The following is a 27,648-nucleotide window of genomic DNA, read 5'->3' as shown; positions in this document are numbered from 1 at the left end:
CAATCAAAAACACCTGTGGGGACTGAGGTGCCGGGAGAAACTCCCAGCTTCACAGGAGAGTTCATTGGAGAGACCCACAGGGTCCTAGAATGTAAAAAAGCCAGCCTCCCCAGGAATCAGCAGCAGAAGGACCCAGTTTGCTTGGGGGAAGCAGGGGAAGTGGCTGAAATTCGGGAGAGAGAGAGCAAGTGCCATTGTTCCTTCTTGGACACCTTCCCCACATATAGCATCACAACCCAGTGGCCAGGTTGCCCTGCCCCGGGTGAACACCTAAGGCTCTACCCCTCACTATGTAATAGGCATGTCAAGACAAAAAAAATTGCCCAAATGAAAGAACAGATCAAAGCTCCAGAAAAAATACAACTAAGTGACAAAAAGATAGCCAACCTATCAGATGCACAGTTCAAAACAGTGGTAATCAGGATGCTCACAGAATTGGTTGAATTTGGTCACAAATTAGATGAAAAAATGAAGGTTACACTGAGTGAAATAAAGGAAAATGTACAGGGAACCAATAGTGATAGGAAGGAAACTGGGACTCAGTTTAATAGAGTGGACCAGAAGGAGGAAAGAAACATCCAATCAGAAAAGAATGAAGAAATAAAAATTCAGAAAAACGAGGAGAGGCTTAGGAACCTCCAGGACACCTTTAACATTCCAACATCCAAATTACAGGGGTACCAGAAGGAGAAGAGGAATAGCAACAAGTGGAAAAGTTATTTGAACAAATAATGAAGGAGAACTTCCCCAATCTGGTGAGGGAAATAGACTTCCAGGAAATCCAGGAAGCTCAGAGAGCCCCAAGGAAGTTAGACCCAAGGAGGAACACACCAAGGCACATCATCATTACATTAGCCAAGATTAAAATGAAGGAGAGAATCCTAGAAGCAGCAACAGATAAGGAGGCAGTTACCTATAAAGGAGTTCCCATCAGACTGTCAGCTGATTTCTCAAAAGAAACCTTACAGGCAAGAAGGGGCTGGAAAGAAGTATTCCAAGTCATGAAAGGCAAGGACCTACATCCAAGATTACTCTATTCAGTAAAGCTCTCATTTAGAATGGAAGGGCAGATAAAGTGCTTCTCAGATAAGGTCAAGTTAAAGGAGTTCATCATCGCCAAGCCCTTCTTTTATGAAATGTTAAAGAGACTTATCTAAGAAAAAGAAGATAAAAGACATCTACAGTATAGTGACAGCAAACTCACAATTATTAACAACCACACCTAAAATGAAAACAAAAACAAAAACAAACTAAGCAAACAACTAGAACAGGAATGGAACCACAGAAATGGAGATCACATGAAGGGTTATCAACAGGGGAGTGGGAGGCCGAGAGAGAGGGAAAAGGTACAGAGAATAAGTAGCATAGATTGTAGGTTGAAAATAGATAGGGGGAGGGTAAGAATAGTATGGGAAATGTAGAAGCTAACGAACTTATAAGTATGACACACGGACATGAACTAAAGGGGGGAATGTGGGTGGGAGAGAATGTGCAGGGTGGAGGGGAGTGAAGGGGGGGAATGGGACAAATGTAATAGCATAATCAATAAAATATATTTAAAAAAATATTTCCACAAAGCTCACATCTCACTTATGAATTCTTCCAGTTAAAGAAGAATTAAAAGAAATTATTAATAAAATCTTCCAAAAATAAAAGAGACCTTATTCATCACATTCTATGAAGCCAATCTAGCCCTGAGATCCAAAAGGGGATAAAGTTATCACAAGAAGAAAATTGCAAAGTCCATCAAGAGATGAATGGAACAAGAAAATACTCTATGCACACGCAAGGCAATGTTTTTCAGCTGTCAAGAGAAATGCTATATGCTACCACATGAATGAATTTTGAAAACATTATGCTAATTAAATTGTATGAGTCCATTTATATGAAGTATCTAGAATAGGCAAATTTGTAGAGATATAAAATAAAATAGAGATTTCCAGGGGTGGGGGTGAGGGAAAAGGAATGAGAAGTTGTTCTTTGGTAGGTACAGAGTTTCTGTTTGGGATGAAGAAAAAACTCTGGAAATGCATAGTGGTGATGGTTAAACCTCATTGTGAATGTACTTACAACATTGAGTTGCTCACTAGAAATAATAAATTTTATGTTATGTGTATTTTATTGCAATAAAAATGTCAGTAATATTTAAAACCCAGATAAGAAAACTATAGACCAGTTTCTGTATTCCTGATGAATATAGATATAAAAATCCTCAATAAAATTCTAGAAAACTAAATCTAACAACATGTAAAAAAGGATTATGCATTGTTACCAAAGGGGTTTTAGCCAAGGAATGCAAGTCTATTTAACAGCCTCCCCCCCCCAAAAAAAACAATCAAGGCAATACACTAAAATTAATAGAATAAAGGGGAAAAAAATCCCTACATGAGATCTTGATATGAAGAAAAAAGCATTTTAAAAACCTCTAACATGATAAGACACTTAAACTGGTAATACAAGGAAACTTTCTCAACTTCATTAAGGATATGTTAAAAGCAAAACAACAGTTACCATTGAATTTAATGGCGAAAGACTGAAAACTTTCCCCTAAAGAGCAGAACAAGACAAGGACGCCCTCTTTGACCACCTTTAGTCAATGCTGTACTAGAAGATTGCACTAGGGAAACTATGCAAGAAAATGAGATAAAAGATGTCCATCTTGGAAAGGAACAAGTAAAATTATCTCTATTTGTAGAGGATATGATCTTGTGTAAAGAAAATCCCAGAAACTTCACTAAAAACTATTAGAACTGATAAAATAAGTATGGCAAGCCTGCAAGATACACAATTAAAAAACCAACTGTATTTCTACACACAGCAATGAACAATCTGAAAATAAAATTACAAAAATAATTCATTTTACAATAGTATTTAAAAGATTAAAGTACCTACTTAGGGATACATTTAATGAAAAAATTTCAAGATTTGTATCACAAAAACTACAAAACATTATTGAAAGTAATTAAGTGGAAAGATAGACTTAATATTGTTAAATGTCAATACTCCATAAATTGATTTAAAGATTCAAGGCAATCTCTATCAAAATTCTAACAATATTTTTGCAGAAAATACAAAGCTGATCCTAAAAGTCACATTGAACTATCAGGGACCAAACAGTTTGCAAAAGAACAAATTTGAAGAAGTCCGAGTTCTAATTTCAAACTTACCCCAAAACTTCCAGCCAAGATGGAGGCATAGGTAGATACACTGTGCCTCCCCCCACAACCAACAGAAGGAAAACAACAAATTATAAACAAAAGAAAAGTAACAGAAAATTGAACTGTGTGGAAATTTGAAAACCAAGGAGTTAAAGAAGAAACATTCATCCAGACTGGTAGGAGGGGTGGAGTCAGGCATCTTGGAGGGGAGACTTGAGGCACGGTGGCAGCTGGAGGACCAGGGTGGGCAAGGTGGCAGCTGGCAGACTGTGTGAGGTGGTGGCTGGCAGAGTGGGCGGTCCCACATTTGCATGCAGATAAACCAGGAGGAACAACTGCAGAGTGAGACAGACTCTGCAACCCAGGGTTCTAGAACCTTTAAATAAAGTCTCAAAACCTCTGACTGAAAAAGTCTGTGGGGCTTGAGGTGGTGGGAGAAAGTCCCAGCCTCACAGGAAAGATCATTGGAGAGACCACAGGGTTCTAGATCATACATAAAACCACCAACTGAGGAATCAGCACCAGAATGGCCTACTTTGCTTGTGGGTAGCGGAGGAAGTGACTGAAAGCCTGCCAAGAGCTTAACAAGAAGCATTGTTCCCTCTCAGACCACTTCCTCACATACAGTACCACAATGCAGCAACCCAGGTTGGCCTACCCTGGTGAATACCTAAGGCTCCACCCCTTACTATGTAACAGGTACACTGAGACCAAAAAAAAAAAAAAAAATATGGCCCAAATGAAAGAACAGATCAAAGCTCCAGAAAAATACAACTACTATGTGATGAAGAGATAGCCAACCTATCAGATGCACAGTTCAAAACACTGATAATCAGGATGCTCACATAATTGGGTGAGTATGGTCGAAAAACAGAGGAAAAAGTGGAGACTATGAAAAGTGAAATAAAAAAATGTATAGGGAGCCAACAGTGACAGGAAGGAAACCAGGACTCAAATTAACACATTGGAGCAGAAGGAAGAAAGAAACATTCACTTAGAACAGAATAAAGAAATAAGAACTCACATAAATGAGGAGAGGTTTAGGAACCTTTGGGACAACCTTAAATGTTCCAATATCCAAATCATAGGGGTATCAGAAGGAGAAGAGGAAGAGCAAGAAATTGAAAACTTATTTGAAAAAATAATGAGGGAGAACTTCCCCAATCTGGCAAAGGAAATAGACTTCCGGGAAGTTCAGGAAGCCCAGAGAGTCCCAAAAAAGTTGGACCCAAGGAAGCACACACCAAGGCACATCATAATTACATTAGCCAAGATGAAAGATAAGGAGAGAATCTTAAAAGCAGCAAAAGAAAAGGAGACAGTTACCTACAACAGAGTGCCCACAAGAATATCAGCTGATTTCCCAGAGAAATCTTACAGGTAAGAAGGGGCTGGAAAGAAGTATTCCAAGTGATGAAAGAAAAGGACCTGCATCCAAGATTACTCTATCCAGCCAAGCTTTCATTTAGAATGGAAGGGCAGATAAAGTGCTTCCCAGATAAAGGTATAGGAGTTCATCATCACCAAGCCTTTATTATAGAAAATGTTAAAGGGACTTATCTAAGAAAAAGAAGATAAAAAATATGAACAGTAAAATGACAACAAATTTCACAACTGTCAATAACCAAACCTAAAAACAAACAAACAACACAACACATCAAAAATGAACTAAGCAAACAACTAGAACAGGAATAGATGGACAGAAATAAAGATCACGTGGAGCATTATTAGCAGAGAAAGGGAGGGGGAAATGGGGGAAAAGGTACAGGGAATAAGTAGCATAGATGGTAGGTAGAAAATAGACAGGGGAAGGCTAAGAATAGTATAAGAAATAGAGAAGCCAAAGAACTTGTATATATGACCCATGGGCATGAATTAAAGTGGGGAGGGGGGATGTGAGTGGGAGGGGGTGTTCAGGGTGTAGGGGAATAAAGGGAGGGAAATGGGACAACTGTAATAGCATAATCAATAAAATATATTTTTAAAAAATTTGGAAAACTTACTGCAAAGCTACAGTAATTAAGGCTGTGAAGTATTGGAGTGGGATAGAAATAGAGATCAATGGAATAGAATTAGAGTCTAGAACTAATGATCATTTGTGCTTACACATATTAGCAACTGATTTTTGACAAAGGCAGCAAGAAATTTAAATGGGGAAAATGAGTCTTTTCAACAAATGGTTCTATGACCACTGGATATCTACATGTAAAAGAATGAATGTGGGCCTTACCATATGCCTTATACAAATATCAATTCAAAATGGATCATACATCTAACTGTAAGAATGAAAATTGTGAAACTATGAGAAAAAAAACAGGAATAAATCTTTGTGACCTTGGTTTCTTAGATGTGACACTATAAGCACAAGCAGCAAAAGAAAAATAAATTAAAATAAAAAACTTTTCATGCTGCAAACTATACTACCAAGAAAGTGAGAAGATAATCCATAGGAAAGAAATATTTGCAATTGTTTATCTGCTGAAATTTGTATACAGAATATATAAAGAACTCTTAAAATAAAAAGACAAATAACTGAAAGTAGGGGCAAAGGATTTGAACAGATATTTCTCCAAGAAAATACACAAGTGGCCAATAAGCACACAAAAATATGTTCAACTCCATTATATCATTATGGAACTGCAAATCAAAACCATGAGACACCACTTTCCCCACTAAAATGATTGTATGAAAAGAGACAATAACAAGTATTGGCGAAGACGTGGAGAAGTTGAAACCCTTATACACTGCTGCTTGGAAAGTGAAACAGAGCAGCCACTCTGGAAAAAAGTTCAGTAGTTTCTCAAAAACTATAAATATAAAACTAAATATAAAAAAGTAAGTACATGACACAAAAATTCCACTTTTAGATATATGCTCAAAAGAAATATAACCATTTGTCCACACAAAAACTAGTACACAAATGAACAAATTATTAATAATAATATTAATTATTAATAATAGCCAGTAAAAGGCAAATAAGCCAAATGCCCATCAACTGATGAACGAATAACCACAAAACACAGCACATTATTTGGCAATAATAGGAAATTAATGATACATGCTATGACATGGATAACCTTTGAAAATGTTACACTAGTGAAAACATTAAGCTAGTCACAAGAGAATCACATATGATTCCTTTTTAATGAAATGAACAGACAAATCTAGAACAGAAAGTAAATTACTGGTTGCCTAGAGCCAGGAGATACAGAGGGTTGGGGGAGTGGCAGACTGGGGACACAGGGTACCCTTTGGGGGTGATAGACATGTTTAAAAATCAATTATAGTGATTGTACAGTCTATAAATATACTGAAAGTCACTGAACTGTTCATGTTAACTTGGTAAAGGATAGGTTATATGAATTATATCTCAATTCAGTATCTCCATTCACAGATAAAGAAAATTAAGCTCAGAGAAATTAAATAACTTGCCCAGGACATTCAATCATTCTGTGGAAAACTGGAATTTAGGTTCTTTAGTTGTGTCTTGAAAGCATAATCTCTTTTTATGTCTTGAAGAGGATTCTGTTGTCAGTATGTACCAAGTGCAAATAATACAGAGACTAGAGCAGAGAAAGTTTGTGTTAAACAGCACTTTTTAAAACAAAAATGTTGAAGGAATTCTACTCACTGGAGTGCTTCTTCAATTTCTTTATATGTCATAAAAGACCTTCAGAATTTATAATATAAGTGGCAAGAGGTTCAAATTATAATACTTTGAAAAACTACAGTCGATTTTTCTTATTCACTATAGTTATGTTCTGTAGAGTCCCAGAAACAATGAATTTGTGAATACTGAAGCATTAATCCAGGGCAAATAGGGAGTTAAGTTTGGGTGAGTCTCTGGTTACAACATTCTTGTCAATCAGTCAACAGCATAATCTTGTTTTATGTGTTTCCAGTTAAAGACACTTTAGTACATATTGCAGATTCATTAACACTGAACTTGTGTTCAACAGCACAATAACTCAATGCCTGGACAAAGCTTCCCTAACACACATAGTTTCTCTGTCAGGGCACATTTACAGCATTCTTATTCTTTGAACGCTAGACAGTGCTATACTTCGGGGCCATTTCAAACAGCATCATTAACTAAAAATACAAAAATGCAAAAATGTGGCAGTATACAAACTAAGAAAAGAACTCTTGTTAACAGCATGAGAGCTGACACAAGAAGGCAGTGAGTGTTGCCTTGTGCAGCCTTTCTTGGAATGTGCACATCAGGCAATTCAAGTTTTTTACCATTATGCTTGTCTACAAAGGACCCCTAAAGCACAAGTCTTGATTTTGAGGTTACAAATTAATTTTAGTGAGTAGGTGAATTTGAAAATACAGAATCTGCAAATAATGAGAACAATCTACCAATTAATGGGTAAAAGGCTATGCAATAATAATACATCAATTTTTAATGCAAATAGATATTGGGAAAAATAAAAGATACAGAAAATGCTTACATGTGGGAATCAATTTACTGACTGCCTACATGAGCCGCCTGGTGGATAACAGGACATAAGTGTTAGACTATATTTCATGCATTTATAATGTATGGAGAGAGAGAGAGGTAGGCTGAGACTAAATGGCTTTCATCAAACTTGGCAGTGTGTGCAATTCTGTTTCTTGGGCCAGATCTTTTTTGTAATACAAAATAGTAATTCCATTTGTCTTCCTGAAACCTAGTTGGAAAAAACTACAAATTATCTGATTTCAGCATAGTACAGGCAAATCTAGAATGTTTTGTGGAGAGCCCCAGCAATCCAAAGTAAAAAATACTGGGCAATATATTAAGAAATAACTCACACGATGTAATTTAATTTGGATAATTTGACATGTATAGGTCCCTATAAAAGATTCCTCTAAGTTGGGAAATGAAAAGTTACTGTATGTAAAGTAACACCATGGCCTCTGGAAACCATCAAGTCTGCAAGACACTGGCTGACCAATTATCAAGGCCTTTGCCTTGTCATTCCAATACAGGGTGGGGCAAAAGTAGCTTTACATTCGTTTGTATAGAAAATAACACAATAATCATAAAATAACAATACAAGAATAAACTGTTCCATGTACTCACAACTGTAAACCTATTTCCCCCCGTATATTATTGATCACAAGCATAGAATAAATATACTATATGGATGTTATATATATATATATATATGGATGTTTTATATATATAGAGAGAGGCTATATATATATATATATATATATGTAGTCTATCAAATTTAGAATATCTAAAGAATATATGTTTAAGGGAAACTAACTCCCTCAGATTTAGAAAAAGGATTAAAAGCAAAGCGTACCCACCTGCTCAGCATTCTTTCCCTTACAATTTTCACTTTCTGTGAACTCACTGAAAATTTGAAGACATTCCTTCACAGTGCCATCAGAGTCAGAAGTGCCATCTTCAGTGAGCTCCTTATTGAAATCAAATTCTGATGCAGAGATTTGGGGTTAGGTTCGTGAACAATGACATTCAGTTTCTTCTTTCTGAGTATCATAAACTATTTTCACATGTGTTTTGCTCTTTGGATAACTTTCATTATGCTTTTCATTCTGTCTATCCTTGTCACTGAGAGATGCACGAGGTACAGTTTCTTCTGAAATACTTATGTACTTTTTATCACCACCAAAGCTTTCCAACTTAGAAATAGTTTTTTTTTAAACACCATACAAGTTTACATTATTTTTAATGTTCAGTGAGGTTTTAATGAGTGATTTTAGTGGTTCTAATTTGTTACAGTCATCATCTATTTGTATGGTTAGTTGGTTTTATGTATTTTTTCCTCTTCTGTGCATCTAATTTGAAGATATCTCTCCTCCGAGGATGGTATATGGACCCTTTCCTCCATATTTTGATGTTTGAAGCCTTTAAATGGTTTAGCTTTCTTGGAAGTAGGCGTCTATCTACCTCTTGTATCACACAGTCATCTTCATCAGAATCTTGAACATTTGTTTTAATTTTTGTCACTGAAACAGAAGGTCTTTGGTTCTCCAGGATGTGTGGAAATTTTCATTTCCAGATTTTTCAGGGGGCAGAAGTGCTGAGTTTCAGGCTCATCCTGTTTGGCTTTAGATGCCCCTAGCAGGCCCGTAGAATAATTGAGCAAAGGATCGTATTCAAAGTCAGTTGTTGGACATTTGTGGTCCATCCCATACTTTCCAGGCTCTCTTTGTTCTTCAATGGTTCACTACACTTTTCCTTTAGAACCAGGCTATTTTCAGGAAAATCATGTCTCACATTTGAGTCACTCAATGAGACCGTAGGGCTTCACAATAGCTCCTCAAGCAGTAAACTCAGAAAGCCTCTTCTGCTTTTCTTTGACTTCAGTCCTGACTGACTCTGTTTCTTTGTTGATTCATTCCAATTCTGCCACAGCTGTGTCTAGTATTGTCAGTGGCAGGTGAGTTTTGTTTTATCCTTAAAAATCACATAACATAAAATGCAAACTCCAGGATATCCTGGACAAGTATTTCCTATCATTAGCTCTTCTAAACCCAGCTTTAAATGCAGGGAGTGGTACTAATTGATCGAAGTTCTTGGAAAGAAAATGAGAAATCAATGACCCACTGTTTAAGCCTTTCAAACATCTAGCTTTTCCCATAATAGATTAAAGTACATTTGTGCCTTATTACAAGAGTGATGTATTACTTAGTATACATCAGTGAGACAGTGCACATCTATACATAATTATTAAACTGTGTCAAATGTGACATAATTTGGATACACATTATTCACCTTATAATTTACCAAACAGTGACAATTTGGAAACAATTCAAATTGCTAAATGCTTCTTACACTGAACTATTATTCAAAGCAGCAGACTTTACTTAATTTAGTTGGCCCTAACATTCTAAGGTCCCTGATGTTCTACAGAATGTTTCAAACACAAAATAAAAGATATGGTCCCACCAACAACCATAAAGAATCAACAAATAAAACAACTCCAGAGCAGCTGGATCCACACTTGGAAGGAAAACCAAGCTGACAACAAGAGATAAGGCTGGCAGTGCTGGCTGCTCACAACACCTGGCAGCTCCTTTCTTTTCACTAAGGAAATCACACCTCTTCCTTCTTTCCAAGATACACTTTCCTGTATCAATTATGGCATAATTTACACACTTTCTCCTTCTTCCAAACAAGAAATTTCAGATATGAGACATGGTCCAAATTACGCTTCTTAGAACTCTGACTTTATTTTAGATGTCTCATGTGTTTGGATAACATACACATGCTTCCTCTTTATACAGTGAGCTTTCTCCTGGATCCACAGCCTTTTAACTTATCACTCACTGTCTACTAAGAAACTATCTCCATTAAAACCCAGAACAAATTGTATGATAAGGTGAATGGCATTTTGATGGAGGAGAGAGAAGGGAAAGAGCAGGCATAGGGATAATTATCCTAGGATTCAAACATAAACTCCTGGATCTAATATCTGCTTAAATAAACTTGGAAAGGGGAGTAAACTCTGGATAACCAGTCGGAACTGCTTTTTGGCAAAAGCTGGGTTTTATTTGGTTGCCATGATTCAGAGAGAGCTGTTTGTGCTCTGGGGATGCAATTGGAAAAAAAAGTGATACTTTCCCTTTACTTCACAAGGTAATATTTCTTTTGCTCCATCAGAAGCTAGATTTGGAGGGCTAATTCTGAAGTTGGAAGGCACATGTGGAATCTTCGCTCAGGCTAGAGGTGATTGGACACAGCTCCTTTTGATTTGTAATTATTCCTTGCCCAACCTGGGTCCCACACCAATGCTTTTCACCAGAATGCAGTAAACTCCTGACAATAATTTCATACTGGGATGAGTAACAGGGAGAAAGGAGAAAACCCCATGAGACCATGCACATGCATCTTACAACCAGCAAACCTGTGCACACGTTCTAGGATTCTGAGCGCTACCCCTCTTCCCCATCCATACATATCCACACATATCCACCTGATACTTGTCCCCCAAATCCTTCCAGTTGAAACTAATTCATGAAAGGGAAAAAATATCCCCATTCCATTGGTCTCCTTTGTAAATTGAAATAGTCTTGGGATGACTAGCCTCCTGAACCCCTTAAAACTTGAATTAGTCTTTGAGATGCTTTGCTTTGCTTTCAATAGAGAACAATAAGCCTGGATGCTTGGGGGACAGGCCCTTCAGCTCTGGAACACTCGAGGAGGTCCATGAATCCCCTTCTGAGAAATTACTTGCTGAGACCCCTTCTTCCTTTCTTTTCTTTTGAAACATTATCTCAAATGCTTATGGATACTTTAGAAATGGAAAAAAATCTTTTTTTCTTATTGTTTGCTCAGTGAGAATAGCCCCAATGATGTTTAAAATCCTCATGCAAGGATATGTTTATTGATTTTAGAGATGGAATGATGGGGGGCTCTGCCCGCAGAACTCCCCAGTCACTGTGGATTAGAATAAAAATGCCCAATGTGTGATTTGCTTGGGGAGGAAATGTGACCAGTCCCTCAAAGGGAAAAGGTACCAAACACCTTCTTCCCTGCATTTTTTTGAGTTAGGCTCACAGGGAGATACATAGTACACACATAAAGCTTATCAACCAGTGCTCAAAATGCTACTGACATCATTTACAGATAATAGTTAAAGAAACACAGGGATTGTCTCTGGTCAGGACTGGCTTTAGCTCAAGTGTCTGTTTCATAGCAGCAGGGCAGAGCAGGTCTCAGAGGAAATTATGTATATTCTTTCTCTGGCCAGATTCACCCCTGGGAGTCGTCTGTTCCAGTATAAGGTCACAGCTGCCTCTGGCATAGTTCCCAGGCTGAGTCAGGTAGGGAGAGCAAAGCAGCCACGAGACTAGGAGACTTTTTCAGAAAGACTGAGGACTCAGGCTATGACAAAGCTAAGGGGTGAGGGTCTTTCTGGCTCTTCTCTGAAGACCTCTAAGTCCTTTCCTGATGGCCCTTTGCAACAGTGCCTGTCTTAGGTTGTCCCTTCTCCTTTGAGGGGTCTTACATGTCATCAGCTAACCAGTCATCTACTTGGGGCCAAGCAGGGAGAAGTGAGGGAGGCAGGGACTGCGTTCCTGCCAGGAGGTAATATTCTGTCTCCTTAGTGGCTCATGTCCCCAAGTCTTTTTCACTCAACTCTAGCTGTGAGACAAAAGGCTACAGTCCCTAAAACCAGTCAGGATGGTTCCCAACAACAGAGGGTGGGAGAGAAGAACTGATGTGAGAGAAAAACATCAATCAGTTGTCTCCTATATGCATGCCCCAACTGGGGATGCAACTGGCAACTTACATATGTGTCCTGCCCAGAGACTGAACCTGCAACCTTTTGGTATTCGGGATGACATTTCAACCAACTAAGCCACTGAGTCAGAGCAGCCTTGATGACTTTTAAACAATTCAAGACTGCTGGGAGTCTCTAATATTAATTTAGTTTCATCTCTTGATATGACACAACTGTTTTGCCAGTAAAACATAAACAGGTGTATTCTTTTTGTTTTGGTGGTGGGAAGGTGTGTTAAGTTGTGGTGATCACCCTGAAAGTCCTCAAAATGCCTTCGAGTAAGGTAAAAGATAAATATTTATTATGGTCACATTTAAAAATGAAACAACCTAGGCTTAATACTATTCATAAGTCACTTTCTAGGATTATTTTTACCTGATGAGTTTTCCACACTTTAAATTATTTTATTTTTCCATTCAATAATTTTTATAGATGAATTTTATTGAATATGTCCTCTCTTCAAGACACCAGAAAAATGCAAATGCCTCAGCAGTTTCCAAATCATGCCATTAATATGATTCACAAAGAAAGATACTTTTTTTAATGACAAAAAATTAAAGTTCCCTATTCATCAATGGTGACTTCCTCACTCTGAAAGCTCAGTCTTCCTCTGAGACTGTGGAAATCGCATCCATTGTTTTAGATTTTGTGCCCAAAACTGTGCTGCTGTCACCACTCCTAGAAAAAGATGAATCTGATACGCCTTCTGCTGGGTGAAAATAGGACAGGTTTGCCAGCTGTGGGTTGATGGTGTACTCGCGTTCACGCTTCTTTATAAAACTGAAAAATGAAAACATATGTCAAGAATTGTTTTAGATTGTGTATGTTTGCAGCACAACCCCAAAAAACATCACAAAAATTAAAACAGTGTATGAATTCTGTCCAATATATCAGTTACTTGGTATAATACTATGTAAATGAATGAAAACTGTTAGACCCTAAGCAGATGTGCTACTGAGACTGAGAAAGATTAGCCCTTTTGTTCAAGGCTATGAAAAAAGGATGCATATCCAGATTCTCTATATTCTTTCCAGTTGATTAGGGCGATTTCTTGTTCTAGAATCAGGGGTGTCCAGTAGGCAGCCTGAGGGCCGCATGTGTCCCAAGATGGCTGTGAATGAGGCCCAACACAAAATTGTAAATTTATTTACAACACTGAGTTTATTTGTGATTATGTGTCAAAATTATGTGTTTACTGTGTGGCCCAGAGACACCAAAAGATTGTACTCCTGTATCTAGATGATTATTTAAAATATTAGGAAATGTTCAAGAGGGATATTCTGTAAGAGACAGTGTATTTTTCTTTCTGAATAGGGGAAATGGAGCCAACTGAATGCCTTCTAGATAAATTTGAAAGTTATGTTTTCCTGACAGTCAGAGACATGGGTAAGACCATGTATGTTGTAGAGACTCCAGAGGTCTGTAGACTTACCTTGTTTTCAGTTTGTATAGCAGGGAACTAGATACTGCCAGGAGGATGACAAAAAGGCAGAGGGTCATCAATGAAATGCCCAGCATTAATTTTAACTTGTTATCCTGCGGCCCTACCACTTCCTCTTCATTTGTAGCATTAAAATCAGAGCCTAAGAGGAAAGAAAGACAATGCAATGAAAAAGAGTAATTGTGTTTGTCCAGCATGTTTTTTCTGGAGGAATAAGGGTTGCAAACCCAATGCAGAAAGGCCCTCACCCTCTTGAGTACTCACTGCTCACTCCCCTACCCATAGGCAATGCAAAGAAGAAGAATCTAGGTTACCTGCTGCAGCGAAGTACCTTATTTAGTTTAACTTTCACAGCAACCTTGTAAAAACTGTCCTCAGCTTCAGTTTACAAATTCACAGAAGGTTATGGATTTTCCCATGACACAGAGCTATTAGGTAGCAAAATCTAGTTTCAAACACAGGTTACCAATATGTGTATGTAGCAGACTTCCTCCCTAATAAAAACCAGTTCAAAACTCTAAAGAGATTACTATTAAAAATGTGAATTTATGCACATTGTTCAAGAGAGAAAGATACAATTAGACTCTTGGGAAATGCATTGATTTCTTTTAAGCTGATATGATGGTGTATCAGATGCTTTCTCCATGAGACTGAAGAACTGAACTTGCCATTTTATTACTGAGATCAAACCTCATGTACTTGATGTTAAAGGAAGAAACTAAAACTTATTTAACTTTCTAAAATAAGTTATATAATAAAAATTATGTGTGGATCGAGATGTCAAAAGTCTTTTTGTGAAATCTATTAATGAAAATATATCTTTACTGTCAAACTTTATATTTTAAAAATATATGTCAGACTTAATGGACATTTATTTAATGATAGTTTTAAATACTTTAAATGATCATGTTAATATTTCTCCCCTCTCCCCCAACATCCTTGAAGAGTTTCAAGGCGTTCCTTTTCTTCTAGGCAATGCTATTTTTGGTAATAAGCAATGACAAGCTCCCAGGTCTGTATTCTGATTTTTAAAAAAGTAATTGTTAAAGTGGAGTGAATTGTGTACAGTTGTCAAAGAATATCATCTTGACTTTGAGGCAGATTATTTTGGGAATAAGCAAATTATGTTAAAATGGGCTGTTCTCCTGAATTGCTTTGCGACTTTTTAAAAAGGTTTTGGAAAGAACACATGTTTGTTGAGGTGATGGGCAAAACCAGAGAAGGATTTGGGATTTCTTCCCACTGGAAATTATGAAAACTCTAATGGCAAGTTTGAACAGGGTCTCTCTGTAAGCCATGGTTTTCTCACCTGTAAAATGGAGAAAATACCAAATTCATGGAGCTGCTGTAAGGATTAACATAATAATGTATGTAAAGCACTGGCTATGCGATTAAAAATCAATTATGCTCAATTTAATTACTTAAAAAGACAAAATTTTTCTCAAGTGTCCCAGGATCTGTCATTCCATGTCTAGCTCTCCTAAGACAAAGATGTCTCGCTCCCCTTTTTTGAAGCTCTGCAAGGCACGTGGCGGCGGCCCATGTCAAGTAATACAGCGCCGAACTGATGGGCCAGGCCTTCCATGCAGCACCAGAGGCTGTTTCTTTCTCAGTGGTTTATTTGCAAAACAGAGGTTTGAGGAAAAGTGATATATTACCTTGTCATGAAATTTCCGTCCAGATCAGGAGTTCTTTCACGCATATAAATATGATTAATCCATTAATGAAGATTTTTGCATTCAGCAGCAGGAATTCTCTCATTCATTGCTGGCTAGAATGCAACACAGTGTAGCCACTTTGGAAGACAGTTCGGTTGTTTCTTACAAAGCTAAACAGAGTCTTACTATACAATCCAGCCAGTACAATCCTTGGTTATTTCAAATGAGTTGAAAATTTGTGTCCTCACAAAACCTACATCTGAATGTTTATAGATGTATTTATATTGCTGAAACTTGGAAGCAATCAAATGACCTCTAGCAGGTGACTAGATAAACTGGTACCTCTCCATACAGTGGAATATTATTCAGTGGTGAAAAGACATGAACTACCAAGCCATGGGAATCTATAGAGGGATCTTACATGCATATCACTAAGCAAAAGAAGCCAGTCTGAAAAGGCTACATAATGTATATGTATTCCCAAATATATGACATTCTGGGAAAGGCAAAACTATGGAGACATGAAAATTTCAGTAGTTGCCAGAAGCAGGGCTGAGGAATAGAAGGATTAAGGGAGCTCAGAGGGTTTTTAGGGCAGGAATGCTGTTCTTTGTGATACTACAGTGGTGAACACATGATATTTCCATTAATCAAAACCCATAGGTTTGAGTGGAATTGAACAACAATAAAAAAATAAAATCTGTAATTGAGCAACAATAAAAAATTTAAAAAAACACATTTGTATAACACAAAAAGTGGACCCTAATGTAAATTGTGAACTTTAGTTAATAATACAGTATTAATATTGGTCCACAAATTATAAATACTGAACCACACCAGTGTAAGGTGGTAATAAGGGGAAACTGAGCACAGGGAATATATGAGAACTCTCTTTAATTTCTGCTCAGTTTTCCTGAAAACCTAAAACTACTCTAAATACAGAGTCTATCAATTAAAGAAACAAATTGTATTCTATATTTTATTCACTTGCCCACTCCTCTATTTGGTCCATCTGTTTCAGGAACATAAGTTATAAAACAGGAAGACAGAAATAGTGGAATGCAATATGGTAACCGGAGAACAGGCTTAACAACCATAACTTTCCTAAAATGGTAAATGTCCTCTGCTTCAGTCAGCCACCGCCCTGCCCATGCACATACGCCTTACCAGAAACACAGTGTCACCGTGCAGACACTACCCTGTGTGCAAGTATTTATGTTCTCATTTAATTGAAGTATTTTGTTCTTACTTGGAACTGGTTGAAATAATTGATCTTTTGCTTCTTCACTCCCCTTTGTTCCATTTAAAGCTGTTAAAACAATAAATTGGTGTTATGGTAAACAAAATTCACTTACTAAAATTGTGTGTGTGTGTGTATAATATATACAGTTTACTCTCATTATTTATGGTAGATGTTTTTATAACCCCAGGGGAAATAGAGGGTTAGTCGGGTTCCTGTGAAGTCACAACATTTTCATCAAACAATCAATACAAAACCTTGTTTTATGTGTGCTTATGTTTAAAGATATTTTATTTCAGAATATATTGCTGATCCATTAAATTGCACTCACAGCCAACAAGCACTCTAGCTTCCGCCTAAATAAAGCTCACCTGACACACACTTTCTCCATGAGGTGCATACATCACAGCTGTCTTGTGCTATGAAACACTAACTAGCATCTAACGCCACACTTAGGGGACATTTTAAAGAGTAATACCATCAACAGAAAATACATGTAGCACTAAATAGATCACAAAAATGACACTTATTTACAATATGAGAACTGAAAAAAAAGAAGGCAGAATGTTGCCTTTTCTACCTCAGCTGCAAATGTTAGTAATAGGCAATTAAAATGTTTGGCTGCTCTGAGCATGTCTGCATGTAACTTGGAAAGTGCTTCAGGTATTAATTTGGGGGGCTACAAATAAACCTTAGGTGTTGGTAAATTTCCAAATACAGAATGTGCAAATAATGAAAGTCAACTGGATATGGTATATATTTTACATTTGTAATACATGCATATATATGTGTGATATTACATTTATACATGTGTTTACATTACATTTACGTATACGTATGTTGTGCATATACACATATGATATTCACATTACATTTATAATGTATGCTTGTATATTTATGATACATACATTAATTTTATGCTTGCATCTGTTTTGATATGTACTTTGCCTTTATTCCTGCATTTCCATGTGCTTTTGTGCTCCAAACACAAAGAGGGACTATATTGGGCAAGATCCTTATTTAAAATTTTTAATTATAAATAAATTGATTGTAAACTGATAAGCTGTAGAGACATAAAACTAGTTGGGGGAGAATTAGAAGCAAAGCACTTGATTGACATTCTGGATTTGTTCTGCTTTTGTTATTACATGCCATGATGGCAGCAAAATGTTGACATTAATTGCTAGTATTAGAACTATTGACACAGATCTTGGCTTTTTTACATAAGACTTTAGTACAACAAAACATTTTCCCAGTTACCTAACTACTATGAGTTTACCTTTAGCTAACATTGTCCAAAATGCAGGCTCATTTGGACCCTGGGTTGATTCTGTTTAAAAAAACAAAATAGAACAGGATGACAAAATAAGGTAATTTGGCTTTAGTAAATTTGTGATAGAACATTCATTCACTCATTTGTTAGTTTAGGCATTTAATAGTTAAACCTTGAGCTTCTACTATGTGCCAGACCCTATGGTTGGTACTGAAGTTACAGAAATGAACAAGACAGTCTTAGCACTCAAGGAACACTCTCGACTTTGAAAGCAGTAAGAATCACTGTAAATTATGTTGCAGGATAATGAGGGCTTTGAAGGGAACACACAGGCAGTATGCATGGAGGGAGCAAAATCAACTTGCAAAAGTTGGATACCCTTCAGAAGGGAGATGATGCTTCAGTACAGGTGCATAGGACTAGTAATTGTTTGCCAGGCAACAAGGGGAAACAGTGGTCGTTCCACTGTGAGCAAACTCAAAATCATGAGCAGGATGCGTAAGCTCTTAAACTTCTGGTGGTCAGGAAGGAAGAATGTGGATGGGGCATGTGACCAGAGATGAGTGTGAAAAGTTCTTTAATGCAGGTCATTTCAGATTTGAATGCCTAGTTAGAAGTTAGAGCGTAACCCCATATTTAAGTAGTGAGACTTATATTTTTACTCATGTAATGATATGCTCTAGGCATGTCCACAGTGTTTAACTTTAAATTTTTGAATATTTTTTCTCAGAGGGTTCTTTATCCTTTTTTTCTTCATTTACTTTTAGTAAATTAAAACTTGAGTGTAAATTACTAGATATTAAAGAAGGGAGATAGATACCAGGATGATCAGATTTCTATTTTTAAATATGTCAAAGACACTGAATAGGTTTTTATTTTTATTTTTAGTAGCATTAAAGATGCAAATGAATTTACAGTAATCATATTGGGAACATACTTGTATTGCATGAACTGGAGAAAATAGAATTTCATGTAACAACATGTTCATTGTCCTCAATTACACCACTCATTCAAGCCATCCTGGGTTGCTATGGTTTCATAAATACCTTATAAGGAACAATACTCTTGGCAGGAAAGTCAAATGATGATTCTGATTTTGCAATCTCTCACTCCCACCCCCCACCCCAAATAATCTTCGGAAACACTAATAATTGACTCATGCAGAAAAAAGTTTATTCCTCAAGCAGGTAGAAATTTTTATGTAATTATTAAAAGTTATATTATAATGTATTACATATTTATATAAAATAAATTTACACCTATATTTATGTTAACTATAGGTGTAAGTATAAATCAAATACATTTTATTAAAATAAAATTATATCATAAAAAGAGCTTACTTTGTATGCCTTGTCATATAATCTGAAAATTGACCCTTAAATTTTCAGTTTAAAAGATTTTAGAGTGATTTTAAATTGTAGCAGTACAAGTTCTTTAAGCATGCAATTACGTTATGAACTACTCAGAGTAGTGAAACAACTTAAATTATTACTCATATTATGATATGCTCCAGGTATGACTACAGTGTAGAAACTTTAATACTTTGAAATGTGCTTTCAGAGTGATCTTCACTGGATTTTCCAGAAGGTGGTGTAGTTGTTTCATTGACGAGTTTATCTAGGAAAAGGGATAATGGATTATCAGCACGTAGAAATATGGACTCAACATTTATTATTTGGCATGTATTTAAGCTAAAAAGTGGAATAAAGAAAAGGAGAAAAAAAAACAGAAAGATGTTGACAATTTTTTGAGATAAAGGAGGTTAAAGAAAAAATAAAGTTTTTGTCTGAGGTACGATTCATATGCCTATAATATATGCAAGAAAGAGGAAAAGCCGGGATTGGTGGGGGACAAGCTCCCCTTGGAGGTAAGAAAGACTCATTGGGTTAGATACTTGGTCTCCGACTGTCCCTGCACAGACCTTCAAATGATACTGTCAGCCCAGGACAGTTTGGTTGCTGTCAGTGTAAAGACAAGAAAAAGGAGGCAACATCAGTTTCCATGTGAATTGGAAACATATTCGTGTTTACTACCCAAAACAGGGTTTTGGAAATAAGGATTTGGGACCACAAGTCGAGGATCTTCAGGCCTGATTTAGTACGTATTTCAGTCTGTAATGTGTCCATCTGGAGGTATGTCAGTGAAAGAGTATCTGGGGACAGCTGTGACTGGAGGACCATATTTCCCCCCATGAAACTGGCCTGTAATTTCAGTTAACTTTGCTTATTACAGGGTTCAACAATGTCCCATATGCAGTACAGGCAATCCCACCAGAGGCAGAGTTCAACGGGGAGGCAGAGTGAATTCAGACCGAGTCTACCCACGAAACTACAGCATGAAAGGGTGGACAAGAGAATGTTACCAGAGTTGACATCAACTCAGGCAGGACTAGAACAATTGGTCAGAAATCCTTAGGTTCTTCATGCAGTCCTCTTATGCCATATTGGGGAAGACTGTCTGGATTGCTTCAGCTACTTTCCCTCAGAATTTCAGGGACTGAAGGAATTGTTATTCATAATTATTCTGGAGATTCCACTCTCCTTGGGGGCTTCCTCCTCTAGAATGTCCCATCCACATCAGCGTGTCTCCCACTGTCAGAGCCCCATTTAACATGGCAGCAACGGATCCCAATCCAACTTTCTCTGACAATCCTTTGGGGACATGAACTGTGGGAATAGAAGTTAGGGTTTGGGAATAATTTCCATGGGTCCTCAAAAATCCATCTCCTAAGGAGATGGTGTGTTTCTTAAACAGACTCTTTATGTCTTGTCCCAAACAACTCAAGATGTTTGCTTGTACAAGCAAAATTCCCATGAGTTACCTGTCTAATTAATGTATGCCCTTGAAATGTCCCAGTGTTTGAAATTGCTCAAAATATTCCATTATTATCAAGTAGCTGTACTAATAATTAGGCTTACTGAGTCTGTCTTTTACCAATTAAAATCTCCATTGCCAGAAACACGCCAAGGTAAAAGATGTGTTATATGTATTTTGGAGACTTTTACTGGCCTCCAAATTCAGCTATCAAGTAGTTATGCTTGGTGGAAAGGTAAAAAAAGGAAATAACATTTGGGGCTGAGCGTATAAAGTAGAGAGCAGTAACAATATGTGTCTAAGAGAGACATATAATTTTTTTAGTCCTAAATTTAGTTAAGTTTTATTTTCATGCAAACCAAAAATATGAGCCTAAGAAATGTAAGAACCTCCTTGCCTTCTGAATTTATCAGTACAATAGACATGGAGTCTCCTTATTTAGGAACTAAGACTTCTGACATTAGCTCCTCTTAAAATCTTTTTTCTATGCAATAATCTGTATTGCTGTTTTGAAATCTTGCTTTAAGGGCTTTTCATATTTTCAGTGTTGCATTTCAGTACTTACAGTTTCTTACAGCAAACCTCAGATCAGTTGTTGCTTTCACAGATATTTCAGACTGGGTGCCATTTGGAGTTCGTGTTGTGAACACATCTAAAATCATAAGACAAAAGTTTGCAGCTGCTAGCTAAGTTTACACCTTTTATTCTTTTACATTTTTCTCCATCTGATTTAAAACAAAATAAAACAAAACATATGCAATGACTAATTGCAGGAAAAGAATAATAAGGTATTTGGGACATCCTTCATATATAAAATAAGGAAGTAGGACAAAGGTTAAAAACACAATTCATGAAGAAAAGAGCTAAATTAGTATCTTTTTGCTAATGACTTTCTGAGAAGAAATTATTGGGGAATTTATGGAAAAACATATTGAAGTGCAAAATTAGTTCTGAAGTATATTTGTAGATGTGTAATATTTTCACATCTACATTTGATAATGAATTCACATTATCAAAAAGCCAAGTAAGAAGCATTCATTTGCCCTTGAATCTTGTTAAACTATGGAACAGTTCAGCTTAAAGCATATATTTTCAATACAACCAAGGTTTCCTATGTACATTCACATTTAAATATGTACATAAAGGATCCTGCTCTTAAGAGTTGTCAGTGAGGTTGATTATAATTCAAAATTAATGGGCATATTCACCTAACCAGAGTCAAATAAATGAGAAAAAGATGGCTGACTATATATATATATATATATATATATATATATCCTTTTTCCAAAATCTCATAAAATGACAGAAAATTTTATATATACATGAATGTATATATGTATATGTATTCAAAACATATGTATATAAGTATTACTCTCAGAACACACACACACACACACACATACAACTGTGTTGTTAATGTATCATAATTTTTTAAGAAGTTTTTGAGCTAGATCTATGGAGAAAAAAAAGAAAATTTCAGCCTACTATTCATGTGGTATTTTTGCAAGGAATGACAGAACAAAGAAACATAAAGGTAGCAATTGACTGAATTTCAAATGAGAATTTAGATTATATTAAGTGTCAATTTTGCATCGTAGGGAATTGATGTTTGACATTTGGTGATTCTCCTTAAAAAAAAAACATTTTATGCCATATATAAAAATGGATTTAAGTTAAGAGTTAAAATATAAAACAAAAAAGTAGGAAAATAATGTAATATGTAATTGATTAAGGCTTTTCTAAGCATGATACAAAATATAGAAGTTATAGAGGAATTAATAAAAAATTGATTTTATAAAGTTTAAAATTTTCTGTGTGACTAAGATACCAAAACAGGTTTAAATATAAGCAATAGCCTGGGAAAAAGATACTTGTTACTTTTACCATAAAGATTAATATACCAAATATAAAGGAGCCCCTACATATAAATGAAAATACAATCTAATAGCAAAATGGGCCAAAGATAAAAACAGACAAACCACAGAAATAGAAATTAAATGCCCAATAAGTACAGAGAAAAATATTCAACTGCACAAATAATTGGGGTCCAAATTAAAACCACTAATGAAATTTCTCACTTCTTCACAAAATATCATTAACAGTATTTATTGCAGGTGAGATTATGGAGCATTCTTGGGGGATGCAAATTGGTAGGTATAATTTGGTGATATCTATCAATATTTTAAAGGATTTATTCTTTGTTCAGCAATCCCAAAATTTGACATATCCAAAAAGAGATATACCCGAGGGTATATGAGAAGAGCATTCAAGGAAGAAGCTTCCCATAATTTAATTCTTTATAAGACAGTGGATAAATTATGGAACATCACTTTATGCAATATTATATGTCCATTAAAAATAATGAGGTAGATGTGGAAAGAACTCCAGAGTTGTGAAATGAGAAGAGTCAGTCATAATACAATTCTTTACTATGATTCCATTTATGTTTTTTTAAATGCTGGTATTAATTTTTATATATATTTTTAAATTTTATTTATTTATTTTTAGAGAGAGGGGAAAGGAAGGAGACAGAGGGAGAGAAACATCAATTTGTGGTTGCCTCTCTCGCACCCCCTACTGGAGACCTGGCTGGCAACCCAGGCATGTGCCCTGACTGGGAATCGAAACTGTGACCTTTTGGTTCACAGAGCAGTGCTCAATCCACTGAGCCACACCAGCCAGGGCCCATTTATATTTTTATATAAATATGTGTGTGTGTAAGAAATATTTTTTCTTTAATCAAAGTAACCACCAATCTATTGATTTATTTACCCTCTAGTTACTTCAAATAGAGTTTTTCCCTGAAAAGGAAATGATTGCAGTTTGGCACACAGTAGAGACAGCCCAATTCAACACCACTCCTGTCTGCCTTCTTGATATCTATGAAACCTGGGCATTGACCTCTCTGAGCACCAGAGTTGTTTATTTCCACATATAAAAAAGGGATAACAATTCATCCAAAAAATACAAATCGACTATAGTTTTCAAAGGACTTGAGTGTATATGTATTTCTAATTTTTCTTTGATTAATGTTAATAAAGAACCCAGAATAACTAGATTTAATCTTAATTTAAAATAATTTTAACAAGAGTTTCTCATTAAATTTTCACTTTTTAGAATGGTAGACCTTATAAGAACATGGAAAGAAAACCTATATGAGGAGGGTGAATGAACTTTAATAGTCCTCCCACACACCTCAAAGTCATCTTGTTATGGGTTGAAATTTGTCTCTCCATCCTCCACAACATATGCTGAAGTCTTAACCCCCCAAACCTTGAATATGACCTGATTTGGGAATAGGGTCACTTAAGATATAATTAGTTAAGGTGAAGTCACACTGGATTAGGGTGGTCTCCTAATCTGAGATAAATGGTATTTTTAGGAGAAGAGGGAAATTTGGACACAGAGACACAGGAGTTATGCAGCATGAAAATGAGTTGGAGATTGGAGTTCTGCTGCTGCAGCCAAGGAATGCCTGTAGCTACCAGAAACTGGAAGAGGCAAGGAAAGACCCTCCCCTAAAGGCTTTGGAGAGAGCATGGTGGAGTAAAAACTTTGATTCTGAATTTCTGGCCTCTGGAATTGTGAGAGAATAAGTTTCTGCAGCTTTGAGCCACCCGTTTGTGTTACTTCGTTTATCAGCCCTAGGAAATTCATATACAACTCCAAATAAATTTTGGTTAACTTGCCACAGAATTAAGTCAATTGTTATGCATGTGAATAAATGACCATAATGCTATAACGAAGCCTATGGTGACTATGGGCAATTACCAAGAGAATCTTGTAAAACTTCATAACACGTCATGAAAAAGTTGCAGAAAATAAAAATTTCATTTCACATACTGAAACATCTATAAGGTAAATTACTATTTAAGAAGTAGAAAAAATAATATGATTATAGTTTTTTTAAAAAAGTTAAATCAAACCAATATAATCAGCTTTTATATATGTATTGCTATTCACTTTAAAGACTTACATTGTTTTGTATCTGTAAAATTATGGTCATTTTTTTCATTATTAGTAACATTATCCTTAATTTCTTCCTCATTATTTTCTTCATCAATTATAGGTACCATATCGGACTCTGAAAAAAAGTATGACACACCATAGATTCAGTGCATGTTCACTTCTTTTACTATTTGATTTTCTAACCACATTCTTTTCATAAAAAATTTGAGGCAGAGATTTCAATTCTAAATGATACCACATTTCTACATATTTCCTTTGTTATCCCACAGAAGATTGTTATATATCAGTTTTCTAGGACAACGGGTCACCTTTCTTGTGTTATGTCTGTGAAAGCTTTAAATGCTTACTCACCTTTGTTATTGGAAGCCATACCACTAATGCCTGAGGAAAATACCCCAGATAAAAAAGTAAATAACATAAAATTCATTGGGATGACAGGATCACTAGTGAACTGTGTCTCTTCAGCGTTGCCTTTCTGTTGTCCAGCAATTGCTGGAACGGCTGGGAAATTGTGACATCACCACCAGCGTGAAAGAATGCTGAGAGCAGTTTCCAAACGCTTGTGACTCAGGCAGATGTCTGCTTTATTGTTGGTGTTATCATGGCCTTTAGTTTAAAAAATAAACCATTATAAATTTTCTTTGAAAGTTAAAAAATGTGTTTTCATGGTTCCAGAGTTTTATTTAATTAAAAAATATTTTTCAATTATTTTTCAATATATAATTCAATATTATAATGCTCTCAGATGCACAACTTGGGAGTTAGACATTTATATGACTTATGAAATGATCCTTGAGGTCTCCTAGATTTAAAAAAATAATTTTTAATATATGTTATTAATTATGCTATTAGAGTTCTCATTTTTTCTCCCTTTTATTCCCCTCCACCTTGCAAATCCCATCAGCATCCCACCTTAGTTCACGTCCATGTGTTGTACATTTCCTATACTATTCTTAACCTTCCCCTGTCTGTTTTGTACCTACCATTTTTTCACTCTTTTTTAAAGCATATTTTATTGATTATGCTCTTACAATTGTCCCAATTTATTTCTCCCCTTTTCCCCCATCTGTCCTGAACCACATACCTACCCTCTAGCATTCATCCCCCTTAGTTCATGCCCATGGGTTGTACATATAAGTTCTTTGGCTTCTCTGTTTCCTATACTATTCTTAACCTCCCCCTGTCTATATCGTACTGATCATTTATGCTTCTTATTCCCTGTACCTTTTTCTCCCCACATTCTCCCCCTTCAACCTCCCTGCTAATAACCCTCCATGTGATCTCCATTTCTGTGATTCTTTTCCTGTTCTAGTGGTTTGCTTAGTTTTTGTTTTTGTTTTTTTGGGGGGTTCAGTTGTTGATAGTTGTTGTCATTTTACTGTTTATAGTTTTTTATCTTCTTCTTAGATAAGTCCCTTTAACATTTCATATAATAAGGGCTTGGAGATGATGATAATAAGGGCTTCCTTTACCTTGATCTTATCTGGGAAGCAATTTATCTGCCCATTCTAAATGATAGCTTTTCTGGGTAGAGTAATATTGGATGTAGGTCCTTGCCTTTCATGATTTTGAACACTTCTTTCCATTCCCTTATGACCTACAAATTTTCCTTTGAGAAATCAGCTAACAGTCGTATGGGAACTTCTTTGTAGGTAACTGTCTCCTTTTCTCTTGCTGCTTTTAAGATTCTCTCCTTTTCTTTAATCTTGGGTAATGTAATTATGATGTGCCTTGGTGTGTGCTTCCTTGGGTCCAACTTCTTTGGGACTCTGTGAGCTTTCTGGACTTCCTGGAAGTCTATTTCCTTCATCAGATTGGAGAAGTTTTCCTTCATTATTTTTTCAAATAAGTTTTTAATTTCTTGCTCTTCCTCTTCTCCTTCTGGCAGCCCTATGATTCAGATGTTGGAATATTTAAAGTTGTCCCAGAGGTTCCTAAGCCTCTCATTTTTTTTTTGACTTCTTATTTCTTGGATGTTTATTTTTTCCTTTTGTTTCAAATCTTTGATTTGAGACCTGGTTTCCTTCCCTTTGCTATTGGTTCCCTGTATATTTTGCTTTATTTAACTTTGGGTTGTCTTCATTTCTTCCTTCATTTTGTGACCAAGCTCAAACATTTCTGTGAGCATCCTGATTACCAATGTTTTGAATTCTGCATTAGACAGGTTGCCTAGCTCCTTGTTGCTTAGCTCTTTTTTTTGAGTTTTGATATGTTTTCATTTGGCCCATATTTCTTTGTCTCAGCACACCAGTCTGGGTGAATGTTTCTTTAACTCCTTGGTTGTTGGAGTTCCATGCAGTTTGATTTTATGGCACTTTTGGCCAACATGGAGGCATAGGTAGGTAGAAACACTTCACTTCTTCACACAACCAAAAGGATAACAACCAATTAAAAATAATAAACAACCAGAAGTGCCAGAAAATTAAAAAAAATTAATATTTTTGACAGTAGAATGAGAATGAACTTTTTAGTTTTCAGAGCATTGCAATATTATATGCATTTTTAGATAACTGAAATGAAACTGTTTGTTAAAAACTCATCAGAGACACCAAGATCAATCCAAATGCCCTGCAAGTTCTGGTTCATGGGCTATTTAAACTACAATTCCTTAGGAAAAATTTTTTTGAAACTTACCTTTTTGGGGGTGTTTATTTATAAAACATAAAATATTTGTTTTGCTTCAAATTTTTTCAGTGAAACCCATTTTTTACCTCACATAGGGATTGAGAAAGTTATCTACTATTTAGTCAAAAGAAGACATTCATATAGATAATGTTATCCATATATTTCTCATAATAACACCTACAATAATCAATAAAGGCAAGAAATCAAATGGACACCATCACTAAT

At 36.0% G+C, this 27,648-nt stretch overlaps 1 protein-coding gene across 1 annotated transcript; it reads right to left on the bottom strand.

The window, feature by feature from the left end:
• Nucleotides 1-12,847: 12,847 nt before the first annotated feature.
• EQTN (equatorin) lies at nt 12,848-24,905 on the bottom strand. The gene is given in 6 exon segments (XM_028505121.2): nt 12,848-13,183; nt 13,836-13,986; nt 16,752-16,811; nt 18,022-18,072; nt 21,395-21,481; nt 24,806-24,905. Coding segments are annotated over 6 exon segments (630 nt in total). The 3' UTR covers nt 12,848-13,002.
• Nucleotides 24,906-27,648: the final 2,743 nt, after the last annotated feature.

This window comes from Phyllostomus discolor, chromosome 3 (genome assembly GCF_004126475.2).
Source record: "Phyllostomus discolor isolate MPI-MPIP mPhyDis1 chromosome 3, mPhyDis1.pri.v3, whole genome shotgun sequence".
Taxonomy (NCBI): Eukaryota; Metazoa; Chordata; class Mammalia; order Chiroptera; family Phyllostomidae; genus Phyllostomus; species Phyllostomus discolor.
Note: the sequence above shows the minus strand (reverse complement) of the source record. Positions and strands in the feature narration are given on the sequence as shown.